The sequence below is a fragment of the Phyllobates terribilis genome, unplaced genomic scaffold (genome assembly GCF_046119375.1).
Source record: "Phyllobates terribilis strain yellow unplaced genomic scaffold, ASM4611937v1 Scaffold_3__8_contigs__length_932513732, whole genome shotgun sequence".
Classification (NCBI taxonomy): Eukaryota; Metazoa; Chordata; class Amphibia; order Anura; family Dendrobatidae; genus Phyllobates; species Phyllobates terribilis.
This window is the reverse complement of record NW_027362763.1, coordinates 502,295,927-502,310,585: the sequence shown is the minus strand read 5'-3', so window position 1 is coordinate 502,310,585 and position 14,659 is coordinate 502,295,927. Positions and strand designations below refer to the sequence as shown.

At 37.7% G+C, this 14,659-nt stretch overlaps 1 protein-coding gene across 50 annotated transcripts in view; it reads left to right on the top strand.

Annotated features, from left to right (window-relative positions):
• Nucleotides 1–14,659, top strand: part of TRDN (triadin) — a 1,346,604-nt gene that overhangs the window by 429,076 nt on the left and 902,869 nt on the right. For 49 of the 50 annotated variants that reach the window (XM_073675989.1, XM_073675970.1, XM_073675994.1 and 46 more), the window contains one exon: nt 3,647–3,697. The exons of the other annotated variant lie outside the window; for it this stretch is intronic. In XM_073675989.1, coding sequence (XP_073532090.1) covers nt 3,647–3,697 — 51 coding nt within the window. The remainder of the gene's footprint in view (nt 1–3,646; nt 3,698–14,659) is intronic. 50 annotated transcript variants of the gene reach the window in all.

Genomic DNA, 14,659 nt, shown 5'->3' with positions numbered 1-14,659 from the left:
TAATTTTTTGATACAGCAGTCTTTTCTGCTCATTAGTCTAATGAAGAGTTAGTCTAATAAAAGTAAGAGATTCATTAGCCCCATTAAGTTTTCTATTCAGTTGATTGAACTAATTTGAATGTAATGAGGTCAAAATATGCCAAAAAAATTCCAACAAAAATCGAGAGGACACCAGAAACTAATGAAGCTATTGGCAAACAGATGCATTATCTAGAGGAAACTAATGGGAAAAAAATATATATATCAAAATCATCAGATTGGTGGGATTCCAACACCTAACACCCCAAAAATCAGCTGTTAGGCGAAAACTACTTAGCAGCTCATTTTCAAAAAGGAATAAAACTGCATTATCACTCAAAATCTACATTTTCTGAACAAGTGGCAAGCAGAAAGTGAAATGTGTCTTATGTCAACACTGTATAATATTTATGGGAATAGGCAAATTGTATACATGTAGTAACAAATAAAGACTAAATTACTCTACTTAAGCATTTTAAAGGGAATGATTTTACTAATAAACATAGTTGTATGACTATATACGTCCTAGGACAACAATAAAAATTATGTGCCCTCACTGAAAAATCACACTTTGAAGGAACAAACACATTAGCCTCGAAGTGCTTTAGATAAAATCAAGCGCTTTCAAAGTGCATCCACATGCCCCCAAATTGAGCTTTGAAGCCACAAGTAGATTAAGCTGTAATTTACATTTGATTTCCAAGCTTGCTTTTCAGTAAATGGGTTACTTCGAGATAGATATCATTTTTATTGATATTCAATTACCTATACAGTTATACCACTAGTATAATTATTAACTTCTTGAGAACTGGCCAATTTTAGGCCTTTTTAGACAAAACATTTCTTTAATCATCAGATTCAATGAGCCCTAATGTTTATGGTTTTTCATCAGCATAGCTATGTACTTGTTTTTTGCTGGATTACCTTTTAATATAAACATTTTGTTAGCGGCACCATAAACCTATTACTAGATGATCAAACATTTTGCAATTCGAATTTGCTAGGTTCGGCAATATTTTTTAAAAAAAAATTGGTTTGCAGGTAGTTTAATTGTGATAAAATGATGTGGCTAACAGTATGAGGTTTCTTAGTAATGTATGGTGCTTATTTTAATGTGTTTAAAAGGCTTCAGTAAGTTGGAAGTGAGATACGAGAAAAAGAGATGGTCATTTTTCTTGGCTTGGAACAATGTGTGAAAGTCATGATGCTTCTCACAGACATGTGAATCCTGTTTTTATTCACCATAGTCATTATGTAAAATAGTAGACTTTTTATATATTCTATAAGTAGCTGTAGAAGGAATGATGAGTGGGATAAACAGGTACAGAGGTTAAATTAGAAGCTGTTAACTGGAACCATCACGATTATTATAGTACCAATTTTATAAAGCTTTTATTTATGTTTTATTACTTTTTTCCAATAAATACTCTAGTTGATTTTTTTTACTTTTTTCTTCTTAAATAGTAATATGAAAAAAGAAAAATAGCAAAAAATAAAGAAATCGATACATACATTTAACCTGACAAAAACCTGTAGGTTATTTTCAGATTACACATTCCTTATAAAATTAACATTTTAATGTTCAGATTATTTCCTTCTGAATGCTGAATAATAATATCATAGGTTGTCTGACATTGCATAGTATGAAATGTTGGTATATTATTGTATTCAATGATTCATTATTAGACTGGCTTTATTATTTAGCAGATGTTCAGCTCTCTAAGGTTCCCACAATGAGTATTTGGTGAGTTTTTGATGATTAGGATTTTCTGCAGCATTTCTGCACTTACTAGCTAAATAAGGTTACAGTGGCATGTAAAACTTTGGACACTCCTGGTCTAAATTACTGTTATTGTGAACAGTTAAGCAATTTGAAGATTAAATGATCTCTAAAAGGGTTAAAGTTAAAGATGATACATTTCCTTTTTATTTTGGACCGAAAAAAAATTGTCATTTTTTTTACATTTTAAAAATGACAAAAAGGAAAATGGGTCGATGCAAAAGTTTGGGCACCCTTGGAGATTTGTGTGCTCACATAACTTTGACAACGTTTTCAGACCTTAATTAGCCTGTTAGGGTTATGGCTTGTTCACTATCATCGTTAGGAAAAGCCAGGTGATGTAAATTTCCCAGCTTTAAAAATACACAGCCTCCTCTAACCTTGTGCCAAAAAGAGCAGCCATGGGTTCTTCTAGGCAGGTGCCTAGTAATGATGAGCGAGTATGTTCTGTTAACCCTTTCGCTGAGTATGCTCGGCCGAGCTCCGAGTAGTTACAGCTGCTCGGTGTTATGTTTAAATCACTCCCGTGTGCATGATTTGCGACTGTTTGACAGCTTTATTACATGTGAGGAATGATTGTTTCTTTTGCATTCCTCACATGTAATAAAGCTGTCAAACAGTCACAAATCATGGACTACTCTGTGCTCGGCCGAGCATACTCGGCGAAAGGGTTAACAGAACATACTCGCTCATCACTAGTGTCTAGCACTCTGGAAATGAAAATGATGGAGGCCTACAAAGCAGGAGAAGGCTGTAAGAAAGATAGAAAAGCATTTTCAAGTTGCCCTTTAATCAGTTTGAATTAAGAAATGGCAGTTAACAGGAACAGTGGAGGTCAAGATAAGGTATGAAGACCAAGCAAAAGTTCAGTGAGAGATGCTTATAGGATTGCTAGAGAGGCCAACCAGAACCTTTGCTTGACTACAAAAGACCTTCAGAAAGATTTAGCAGACTTTGGAGTTATGGTACATTGTTCCCCATTGTTTTGTGCATTATGGGAACAAGTCCTGTGGACCGATGAGGTTAAAATATAACTCTTTGGCCACAATGATCAAAGGTATGTATGGAGAAACAGTCTCAACTGGTCTTTCTCCCGTGAAAATGTGTCAGTAAGGGCCAATACTGGTTTGGGAGAAACCAACTGCGCATCTTTTTCATGTGAAGCTTATATTTCCTTTATGTATTTCTGTTTCTTCCTGCACAATCTACATGTCATGCTTATCTTTACTATACAAGAGGTTGTTTTCGATAATACATAATACCAGCCAAATTGGTTGTTCTCCTAAATCTTTTTTTTTTTTTTTATAAATACTCTGGTGGTGGATTGAAACAAGCTAGTAATAAAAGTCTTCTGAAAACATTTCTTCTGTAGTATTCTGCTATTTTACCTCTGTGTCAGGCTGTGAATTAAAATCAGAGAGCATGCAATCATCTCACAGACAGTATGTCACTTAAACACAGTGCGGCTAAAAAAACCAGACTCCATAACTGAATGCTTGAAAAGAAAACGATCTGAGAAACATATTGAGAAGCCAACTGTGCAATCAGTAGCAAACAGCGTGTTTACTCATCTATTCATTAACTTGGATGCTTCAGAATTTGAGTTGTGAATATACTGCTGAGGATCCTTACATCTCCAGACATGACATGACTTCCCAATTTCCTCCAGTTTCCATTGGTGCACATAGTTATTCTAAATCTAGCTGTTAAGGTATTCTGTGAAAGAATGAATGTTATAGGGATTTTCTCATCTCAGCCATTCATGGCTTAAGTGGGAATAACAGCAAAAAAGTGCCAGCCATAGAAGTGTAACTACTGAAACTAAACTAAAGTATATTGTTTCCATAGCTCTCCTAGAAGTATATAGAAAAACAAGATTCATCAGCTCACCAGTTCAAGGTAACAATAGTAGTTTGTTAGGTGGGGTGCATGGCCAACGGTGTGTGCTGGTTCACAGGATGTGAATAAGATAATGTGAATAATTCCAGCATCTGCAATTAAAAAAAAACATATTTATTTGATCATACTAAAATTTCAAAGGCAAAAAAAATAAAAGAAACACTTGGCCTACGTGCCTATGACTAAGGGCTTGAACAAAATTTTTTTTCGAACTTTTTAAAATAGCAGATTCTGTAAATATCCACTTCCCCTAGTAGTGGCTGGAAAATATTAAAGCAGCATAGCCCAGCTATACTGCTTGTGTAACTCCAGATTTACACAAAAAAGCGCATGCCGCTGCCTCACCAGCAAGTCTCAAGAAATTCAAATCTGATGGAATTTTTGCTAGTCATGGCTTCCTTGTCTAACATGGAGGGCCATTTATATTATTTTTTTCCTTATAATTCTATATTTTCCCTGTGTGTGACTTCCCCTTCCAGCTGATCACCTGGAAGGCCACTTTTTAAAATGAGTTGTCTCTGATGACAGAACCTTCTAAAATATAGTGCAATGTGGAATCAGTAAATAAAGGTACATGAATAAGGGGTCATGTATACGGTAGGGCCTTGAGCTTATATGGCAGCTCATGGGGTCCCTATAGATCCATTTTATGTCTTAGGTTACATTCCCACAATGAGTTTTTGGTGAGTTTTTGATGCTGCATCCTACAGTTCCAGCAAAGCAGATGGGATCTTTAGAAATCTCATGGCTACAATACTATTTTTATGCAGCATAAATTGACCTGCAGTGCGTGTTTGAAATCTGCAACATGTCAACTTTTCTTGCGGGTACGCTGACTTTTATGTGCAGATTTCCCCCATAAAATTGCATTGGATGTGAAAAATCTGCAAGTAAAAAATGTATATTCATTTTTAGTGTGTTTCTGCTGCGGAAACGCATTAAAAATTAATGTGATCTGCACACAACTGTGTCAATAAAGTTTTGTCAAAGCCTGACATACCAAAAAGAGACAGAAATCACAGTGTCAAAAAATTAGGTAAAAAGTCATGTAAAAAACAAAATGAAAAAATAAAACTCATGTCTCCTAATTTTGCTAATAGGTGCAGAAATGCTGCAGAAAATCTGCAAGATCAAAGACTTACTGAATACTCATCGTGGGAACGTAGCCTGAGAGTAGGGTTACTCGATTGTATAAAACATTGGTTAGAGTTTCATCTCACTTGTCATCCGTGTGCTGTCTCTATACAATCCATTTTTTTATGGCAGCAGCTATTAACCACTTACATGACCATTTACAGTTTCCTATGCTGCAGAGTTGCAAAGGATCTGTAAAAATCAGATGCTATACTTTTTCTATGATTTTTTTTCTCACATCCATAGACTTGCATGGGTGAGTCTCATCCGATTTTCGGAGGAGTATTGTGTATGCTGCTGGTTTTTTCAGATGTAGATTCAGTCAGAGAAAAAGAATCGTTCATCTGCACTACCTCATTGAATAAAATGGGTCTGAGTGCGATCCGATTTTTTGAGGAATAGCATTTGAACCAAAAATACAGCTGCGTGCACGAGCCCTTAAATAGAAATTGTTCCCTGCAAATAAACCTCCATGATTTAGCATCCACTGGAGAATACCATATTTTTTTCTGAAGCAATAAAAGAAACTTTGACACATTTCAGTATATTATGGAGGCACATGGAGGTACAAGAACTTTGTAGTACTTGTTATTTTGTGTGTGACACTAAGGCATAATCAAAACTCAAAATATCTACTAACAATGCCTCTAACTTTCATTTTGCCATCTTCATACTGTTAAAAATCCAAACCATTTACTTAAACATTCAAAATGCGTATACCTTGGTAATGAAATGTTAAATATATGTTATCTACTTTTAAGCAACACATTTGTATGCAGCTTGGATGCTTCCAACAGGGTGTGAGACTTAATGATTAGTTAAAATGCAGGTAATTAGAATGCAGCATAGCTTGATAGCACGCAAACTTGTCAAACATGTAAAAAAAGCTAGATTTGGCGATAATAATCTTTGTCAACTATATATTACTCATTTCCTTTTCTTCCTGTGTATTATTGAGTCCTTGAGGCTAATCAAGGAGAACTCGATGTATTAAAGTAAATATGACAAGTCTAACCAGTCAAGTGATACATTGTATAACACATTTTTATTAAACTGTAATCCCTAGAAAGTCTTGACTCAACCCGGACAACCAGCAAGACATCTTTCTATCTTAGCACAGTTATGTACCACTGCCAAGATCTCAGTTTTGCCTTTTATGGCAATCATAACATCTATATTAATGAGACATTAGTATGTTTTTTATTTTTTACATTTTCATCAAGCCAGTGTTACCTGCCGCTTTTTCTCTTACCTGCCACTTCAGACTGGAGTGGTAGGACAGACATTTGTGATGTTACTAGCGATATCTACCCCCCTCAATTAATTTATGTCATTGCTAAATGATTTGTTTCAAGTTTGTATGGTGTTCCCTATCAACTACTGAAGTCCCAACTGATCATGTGAATGAGCCCCAGAGATTGTACCTTCAGTGATTTATAAGTTCTCCCCTATGCCTAAGATATTATGTAAGATAGGGGATAACTTACAAAGTTGTTACAAATTTTTTCAAACTATTTGAAAACACAGCCTCAGAATACTAATCTGCCAATGTTGCCAATAACATGAAACTGTAATTTGAAAATCATGAGAATATTCCCTAACACTATCTATGGGATTATACTGGTGCATTGGTCGCTTGTTCAATATTCAGCCCTGACAACATATACAGAGTGACTGTTCGACTGGACAGTCACTTTAACTTACTCATTTAAAAAAATTATGGAGCATAAAACACGTTGATGATTCATAATAATTAAGTTCTTAATCGTACAGATGTTGCTTTCATTAGCTACTTATATATCACAATAATATACTACATCATTACTTTTTTAAATGATCCACTCGCAGAAAGCTGCTGCAATATTTGTATTTTTCCCATAGCTTCCTATTGACTACGAAAAAGTTTCCAATTAACTCATACACTTTTCTTTCAAATTCACTGTAGGATGAGTAAAGAAAAAGTATTAAGCAAAGAGAACAGCTGATGTTAAACATCTAGCTAACACATCCTAGCAGGTGGTGTAATTGGAGTTCTGCTTTAATGCTCTGAAAGTCTTTTAAAAAATCAGCTTGGTTTCTGATATCCCAGCGGTGCCTAGAATGTGCCCAAATGTTCATGCTCCTAAGTAGCTGACATTGGAGGTGTCCTTGTGTTTGTTCACACACATATGCACAATGAACACCAATTGGCATCACAGTTGGATCATTGTCATTCCTTTTTACAGCATAAGGTAAAGTCAAAGCAAAAAAAGATTATGAAAACCTTCTGGATATGCCCCTGTGGATGGGCCAATGTGGCTAAATAGATGCTGCTTTTTTACATTTCTGTCCTATTTATGATTGCGGTATGTGGCACATCTTCTGTCCAACTAATGAATGATGTAGTAAAACATCTCAGAGGGAGTTTATTTTACATGCCACCAAATTCCAAGTTATTTTTATGATAACTTTTTAGCAAAACATAAAAGATATGTACAACCTCAGGAGCATTTTTTTCTTACGTAAATGCTTGTAGTTTTAGATTTGAAAGACTTTATTTGCATTTGGATTGCATTAAAAATTTTGCATCATTTGGCATCTCTATTGCTGGCTGCAGAATGAGTTAATGAGAATCTATCTGTAAGCTCATTCTGACAAAGTTTTTAACTCTTATCTTTCTTCTTCCGAGCTTCTCTCAGCTAATTTATGGCCACAAAGTTCTAGTCAACTTTCAAGTGGTAATAAATTAAGTGAGAAAGTAAAATGCCTACAAAGTTGTCAATATCCTTTTAAAGTGTCTAACATCTACTAATAGACATCGCAGACAAAGATTACAGTGAATATTTTAATTTATATTATTCTATTGATTTTCTTTGAGACAATTATAGGCGGAGAGTTGTTCCACATAATAATTTTCTTATGTAATACCTTTATATATTTTTCTACTTTATATATAAAAATAAGACTACGTTCACACTTAGTTTTAGCCTACCATCAGTGACTCCATTGGGGCTTACTTCTGAAGCCCTGAAAATCAGCATTTGAATGTTTTCTCTAATGGTGCCATTGACTTTGGCACTCTGTCAGACATCTTTCTTTGCAGTATCTGCCTATTTGAGGCAGGCACCAAGATGTAGACTAATGCGTAGTCACTGACATAGCCTAAGACAACTACTTAGTTTTGGATGGAGCAATAGAATAATGCATGAAAAATTGTTTTAGTTAAAGAAGTTGTCTCAACTTTAATGAATAAAATTGAAAATTCCTTTTAGAAAAAAAGCAATTTGGCAATTTACCACTTTTTTGAAATCCCCTCAGGAAGAGCTTTTTAGTTTTAGATTTCACCTCTGCAGTCAATGAGAGGTGGGTGATTTGCTATGCAAACAAAATGCACTTTCAAGCTACATAGTTATGTAGGTTGAATAAAGACCTAGGACCATCAAGTTAAACCTTCTTCATCAAGTTCAACCTTCTTTAAAGCTTTAAGCACTACTATTAAATTGGCTGGATCGCTGAATCCTGCAAACTTCAGTGTTCCTGCACTCCTCTGATGCTTAGTAGGCAAAACTGCCTCTTAGAGCGCACGGTTCAGACCAGTGATTCAGCCATGTTGCCAGTCTGAACTATAAATCATGGGGCAAGCAGGAATCTGGGAGCCTGAGAGTAGACAACACGAGACAAACCCTTTAAATACTTGAAATTGGCATTATAGTACTCTTCACATTAGTATATTTATGCCTTAGATTTAAAATTGTCACCACAATGGCAGCTCCTCAGTGTCCCTCCTGCTGCTAAGATCTCCTCTTGCTCAGTCCAAGCTTCAATATCAGGCTGGGTGAGTGAAGAATGAATACACTGACTTATTAGGTTATTAAGGTTATAAAGGAACTGCAATACTAAGACAGGTTATCAAACGTATTCAGTTTGTAAAATCGAAACCCTTCGGGTGATCTTACTACAAATTACAAATGTATCATGGGACTGTAGAGAGATCTTTCTCATAATCTTTTTACACCTAGGCCTGCAAGGGTGACAAAGGAGCATCATCTTTGTTTAGAAGAAACCAGGTCCAATCTTTATCACAGATGCAGATTCTTTACTGTAAACACAGTGAGATTTTGGAACTGCCACATGATGTTGTAATAGTTAATTCACTAAAAAAGTACAAGAAGGGTCTGAATGCCTTACTTGAAAAATATAATATTACAGACTATGGGTACTAGATTCTGTGATGAGACTTTGATCCAGAGAACTAGTCCGATTGCCGTATGTGAAGAAGGGAAGGAATTAGCATCTGCCTCATGGGGTTTTTGCCTTCCTTGATCTTGATGGACTTATGTCTACCTTCAACCTTAAAAACTAGGAAATTATTAGCTCTTTAACTTGACTAATAAAATGCCTATTTTAATATTATGCTTATAAAGCCATTGTGACATGGAGTTTTAAAGTAATTACGCCAGCCTCATGAGATGTAAGAGATGTATTTCATAATGTATACAGTAATGTACACAGATACACTTTAAACAGAAACCTTATAGCCCAATTTACTTCAGTTGAAAGCTCCTTGATCAAGAAGGCTGTGCATTGTGATGTTTGGATACAGGCTATTGATTCTTAGAAAAGCATTATTAAAAGTTTACATTCTGAATCACATGTGTGTGGGAAGTAGTGAAAAAGTGTCATGCTTTCAGCAAATTATACACTTTCACTAAATACATTACTGAACATAAACTTGTCTTGTGATCATTTATTTCTTCTACCCAATTAAGCTTTTACATACTCTTGTGTAAATAATCTAAAGTTGTTTAGCAATAATTAATTAATACTAAATCTACACTGTTGGGAAATAGAAGGCCTGAATTAAACCTTTCATTTTTTTTGATATTTCACATATTTTATTGCAGTTTTATACAGAGCAAATATGAACACCATGGTTAAGTAAAAAAAAGACATGCAGCACCAACGTACAAAATATGTAAATAGAAGAATACTGTAGAAACCACAAAAACATACGTTTCACCATCCTGTAACAGAAATATAGGCTATGTGGAAAGCTGGTTACCAAAAATGCAGGTTGTGATGAATGGTACCAGAAAGATCACGTAGAATCCCACCACTGCCACCACATCTGAAGAATCCCCACCATGCCTCCCGCCTGATGTCGCTATTATGTCAGGCGGATCACGTGATTCGGATCTGCACTTTGCACCAACGTGACATTCCACACCCTCTTGGGGACACGTAAGGTCAGATTGGTACAGTTCTACACAGACACTCCCTGTCCTCACGGGTTCAGGAAGGTACCGGGAGTGAGAAGAGGTGGCTCACTCAGTCACTGACGTGGCACCCCACTCGTTCACACCCCTTACAGGCTGAGAGGCCTCCCTCACTGACCCAAGTGAAACTGAACCTGGTAGAGCTGCCACCAGTTGCTATTAGACATAAGCCCCGGTCCATAACGGGAATTATATCGGGCCAGAATCCATCCCGGTAGCATATGTGTTGAACCCAACAATGGACGTGTGGATTCATGGATCGAGATAAAAGAGCAACCCAAGGTTAAATTATATATTTAATTGCCTTAAGGACACACTTGACAATATACTATATACACAAGGGTTGTACATACATAATGGTCAGAGAGGCAAACACAATAGTAGTGGTACAAAAGATATAAGCAGATATTAAGAGCCAGTTACCAGTCAGATGAAAGGCCTGGCTAGTGGGGGACGCTTGTGGTTCCCTGTGTTAGGTGACTTCTCCCACACAATGTGTCGTCGGGACCTCCCAGGGAAAAAGCAATAGGCCAAGAGCTTCAGGGGCTTTTTATCTCCTCTGAGTTACCCCCCCCCTCTGCCCCCAGGGCTGGACTCAAATCTCCTCCCTTGGCTTCTAGCAACTAGAAACTCCAGAAAATAAGATGGGTCATAACTCCTTAATGGATGGTCGTAGTGAGCCGGTTCTGGTGTCATCGGATCCAGCCGGGCCCCTGCTACGCATGGAGACCTAAACACAGTGGCCCTATGGATTTCTGAATGGCTGCACTATGTATCTCCCTATACTATGTTCTAGACTGGATCGAGACCCAGGCAAACATTCACCATGTCCTCGGGATTTAAAAAATCTATTCGGTGTATGGCTAAGACGTATAATATTTCCATGACTCCATATGGCATGACTCCATATGACTCCAAACTGGCATGCTTGGGACCACATGGCAGCTGGCTCTTTTGTCCTGAGAGAGCTTGGGAGAGGTGTAATATTTGTCACTCACAGTCTCTTGACACCCAGCTGCAGCTGCCTGGTGTCCTGTTACAACTGCACACTGAAGGGGCTTTATAATCCTCTGCAAAATAGGATACAATGATTGACATGGAATTATATCTCCAATATTCTTCGCACAGGTCATATGGAAAACAGCAGACAAATATGGACCCTATTGGATGATCTGGAAAACACTTACTATACATACTGCAAATAGACCCTTTTGCCCCTGAAGATGGCTTCTACTCTGCAAAACATATCAGGGTGCAGTGACCTTTTAATGATCGGAATGTTTGGCCTGTCTGATCTGCAATAAATAGCAGCTAATAACAGAACTGCAGTTTGGGTGGAACTGCCTCACTATTCACAGTCTGAATATTTCTCTTTTAAATTCACAAGCAAAAGGGAGAATATTTGTTAGAACATGGTTTTAATGCAGCTATTAAAATAATGCTTTATTTGGTTGGGTACAACTGCAAATACAGGTATCTGGGAAGAATTCGTACTGGAAGTATGGGTTATGTGGAAAGTTAGATGCATGGAGAAAAGCACCAAAAGTAATCAGTTAATATTTCATCATTAAAAGGCTTTCCATCATATTATAAAGGTAAATCAGAGTTGCTGACAATAGTAGTAAAGCAAATGTAAAGATTTTAAATGATCTCCCAATGTTATGCGACTCCTACAAGCAAAATGCCCCTGAAAGTCCTGGAGCTAACTTTGAAGGATATTGTGATAGCAGAATTGAAAAAGGGGTGTGTGTGTTGACATGTAATCAGTTTAATTCTACCCAGGGCTAGCTCCCAGGTTATGCAGGCCCTAACATGGCAATGGCCCCCTATGCAATTTTGATTTTTCCTTCTCGCCTTTTAAGAGCTTTAACTATTTTATTTTTCCATCTATAGAGCTGCATGCACTTTTTGAGGAACAGTAGTTATTATCACCACAGTTTTCAGGTTCATACAACTTTCTGATCTCTTTTTATTCCACTTCATGTTGATGATATCATATGAAGTTTAATAAATTGTAAGAAGGCAGGAGGTAAAGTCCTGAATGGCAGGTATGTGTTCCTGAGATGGCTTTTATTTTTACTGGATTTTGAGTCCGTGATTAAAGAGCGACCAAAAGAGCTTGGGTGGGAAGTTTCGTTCTCATACTCCAGTCGGGGTCTTACTGGCCTTATAAAATGTACCTGGTCTAGCTTGTTGAGATAGTTGATAGACTTGATATACTTTATCTTACCCAGAGTTATTTGTGCTGAAGAAAGAACTGTTTGGTTGTTCATTTGAGATGAATAAAGGCTGTTTTCATTTTGGAGCTCTAAAGTTTATGAAGAACAATAAACTCTACTCTGTTTTTGATATAAAAAACATTTGTCTGTGTATCCAAGCAGCTCCCGAAGAGCTGAAACCCCTACAATATATATATATATATAATATATATACATATATACATATATATATATATATATATATATATATATATATACAGTACAGACCAAAAGTTTGGACACACCTTCTCATTTAAAGATTTTTCTGTATTTTCATGACTTTGAAAATTGTACATTCACACTGAAGGCATTAAAACTATGAATTAACACGTGGAATTATATACTTAACAAAAAAGTGAAACAACTGAAAATACGTCTTATATTCTAGGTTCTTCAAAGTAGCCACCTTTTGCTTTGATGACTGCTTTGCACACTCTTGCCATTCTCTTTATGAGCTTCAAGAGGTAGTCACCGGAAATGGTCTTCCAACAATCTTGAAGGAGTTCCCAGAGATGCTTAGCACTTGTTGGCCCTTTTGCCTTCACTCTGCGGTCCAGCTCACCCCAAACCATCTCGATTGGGTTCAGGTCTGGTGACTGTGGATGCCAGGTCATCTGGCGTAGCACCCCATCACTCTCCTTCTTGGTCAAATAGCCGTTTTCATGGTTATTAGACACCCAAAAAAAACATGCAGGGATCGCTTCTGCATGCCAGGCAATCCCCATGAGGTTTTTTGGCTGTATAACAGCTGTAAAACATTTGGGGTGGAGACTTGAGCATGTCACTCGAGCACTCGCTATACTCGGTGCATACCTGAGCACCCGATGCAAACTCACGTAGCGAGCACTTGCGCTCAACATTAGTCACCATATCGTGGTCATTTTTTTTCTTTACTTCTGAAAAAATCCCAACCCCAACACAACCCTAACCGCAACCCTAATCCTAGCCCAACCCTTGTCCAACTCTAACCCTTGCCTAACCCTAGCCTAACCCTAGCACAACCCTAACCCTAGCCCAACCCTAACCCTGGGGCCTGGGCCTGTGCTGGGGCTGGAGCCTGGCTGGGGCCAAGGCTGGGTCCTGGGCCTGTGAGTGGCGTGCGCTGCTGTCAAGTGACTGCAACTGTGCAGCGGTGCGGCAGAGCGGTGCAGCTTTCCGGTGGCCGCGGCCATTTTCATGAAGCTGTGATCCACAGAAAAATGGCTGCTCGAGCTCCCAGATGGCGCATGCATTCGCTCGGCCATTTTCCTGTAGATCACTGTGCACCCACCACCGCTCTGCCTCGCCGCCGCAGCGCTTCACATCCACTCTGCCTAGCCGCCACTCTGCCTAGCCGCCGCTCTGCCTCGCCGCCACACTCACCGCCGCCCTGCTGCATCGGCCCTGCCGCTGCACCCACCACCGCAAGTATGTGGTAAGGTTCGGACCATAAGACGCACCCCCCATTTTCCTCCTAAATTTGGGGGGAAAAAAGTGCATCTTATGGTCCGAAATATATGGTACATTACAATGTAGCCCTCTTAGGCTACATATGGTTCAGGAGCGGTATTCTCAAGTTTTAACTTTACCCTCCAGAAAACTTTCTGGGGATCTGACCGCTTCGCCCAAGCTGAATGGAGTGGTGCTCGATATTATGCACTGCCACTCTATTCATTCTAATACTAATGGAACTGCCAGAGATTGCTAACTGCTGCACTTGGCAGATCTTTAGCACTCCCATTACAATGAATGGAGTGGCAGTGTGCATGATCGACCTCCGGTAGAGTCAAGTTCTCTATATCAATAGGGCCATAGCAGGTGGACACCCAACTTTTAGAAAGTTATCCCCCATCTATAAAAGGGGGGATCATTTTTAAACTTGAAGCAACCCCTTTAATGTTGATCTGCATAGATAAAGAACTTGCACCTTGGTGGATGTTATGAACTAAACAAATGCTATTTATCAAAATATTCTGATGTAGCACATTTGTCATGATTGGTATGTGTTTTCTCTCATAAAGATGATTGAATTTTTGTAAATCAATCTTAAGAGAATACAGCTCACCTTGTTTTTTTGTATATATTTGAGATGCTTCATTTAAAATTTACATTAATTTATTATACAATACTGAGAAAAAAGCTGAAAGCATATTACTTTTGTAGTCATAAATTACTTTTTTTACGTAGATGCCAGAACAAAGTGCAGCATTGTACTAATAGTACTCAATAGAATGCCATACAAGCTACTCTGATCTAATAAAAAAGAAAATTACAGCAATATTGTATTATTCAGCAGATTCATATAATTGTGACATTAATCACCTTATTGAGAAATG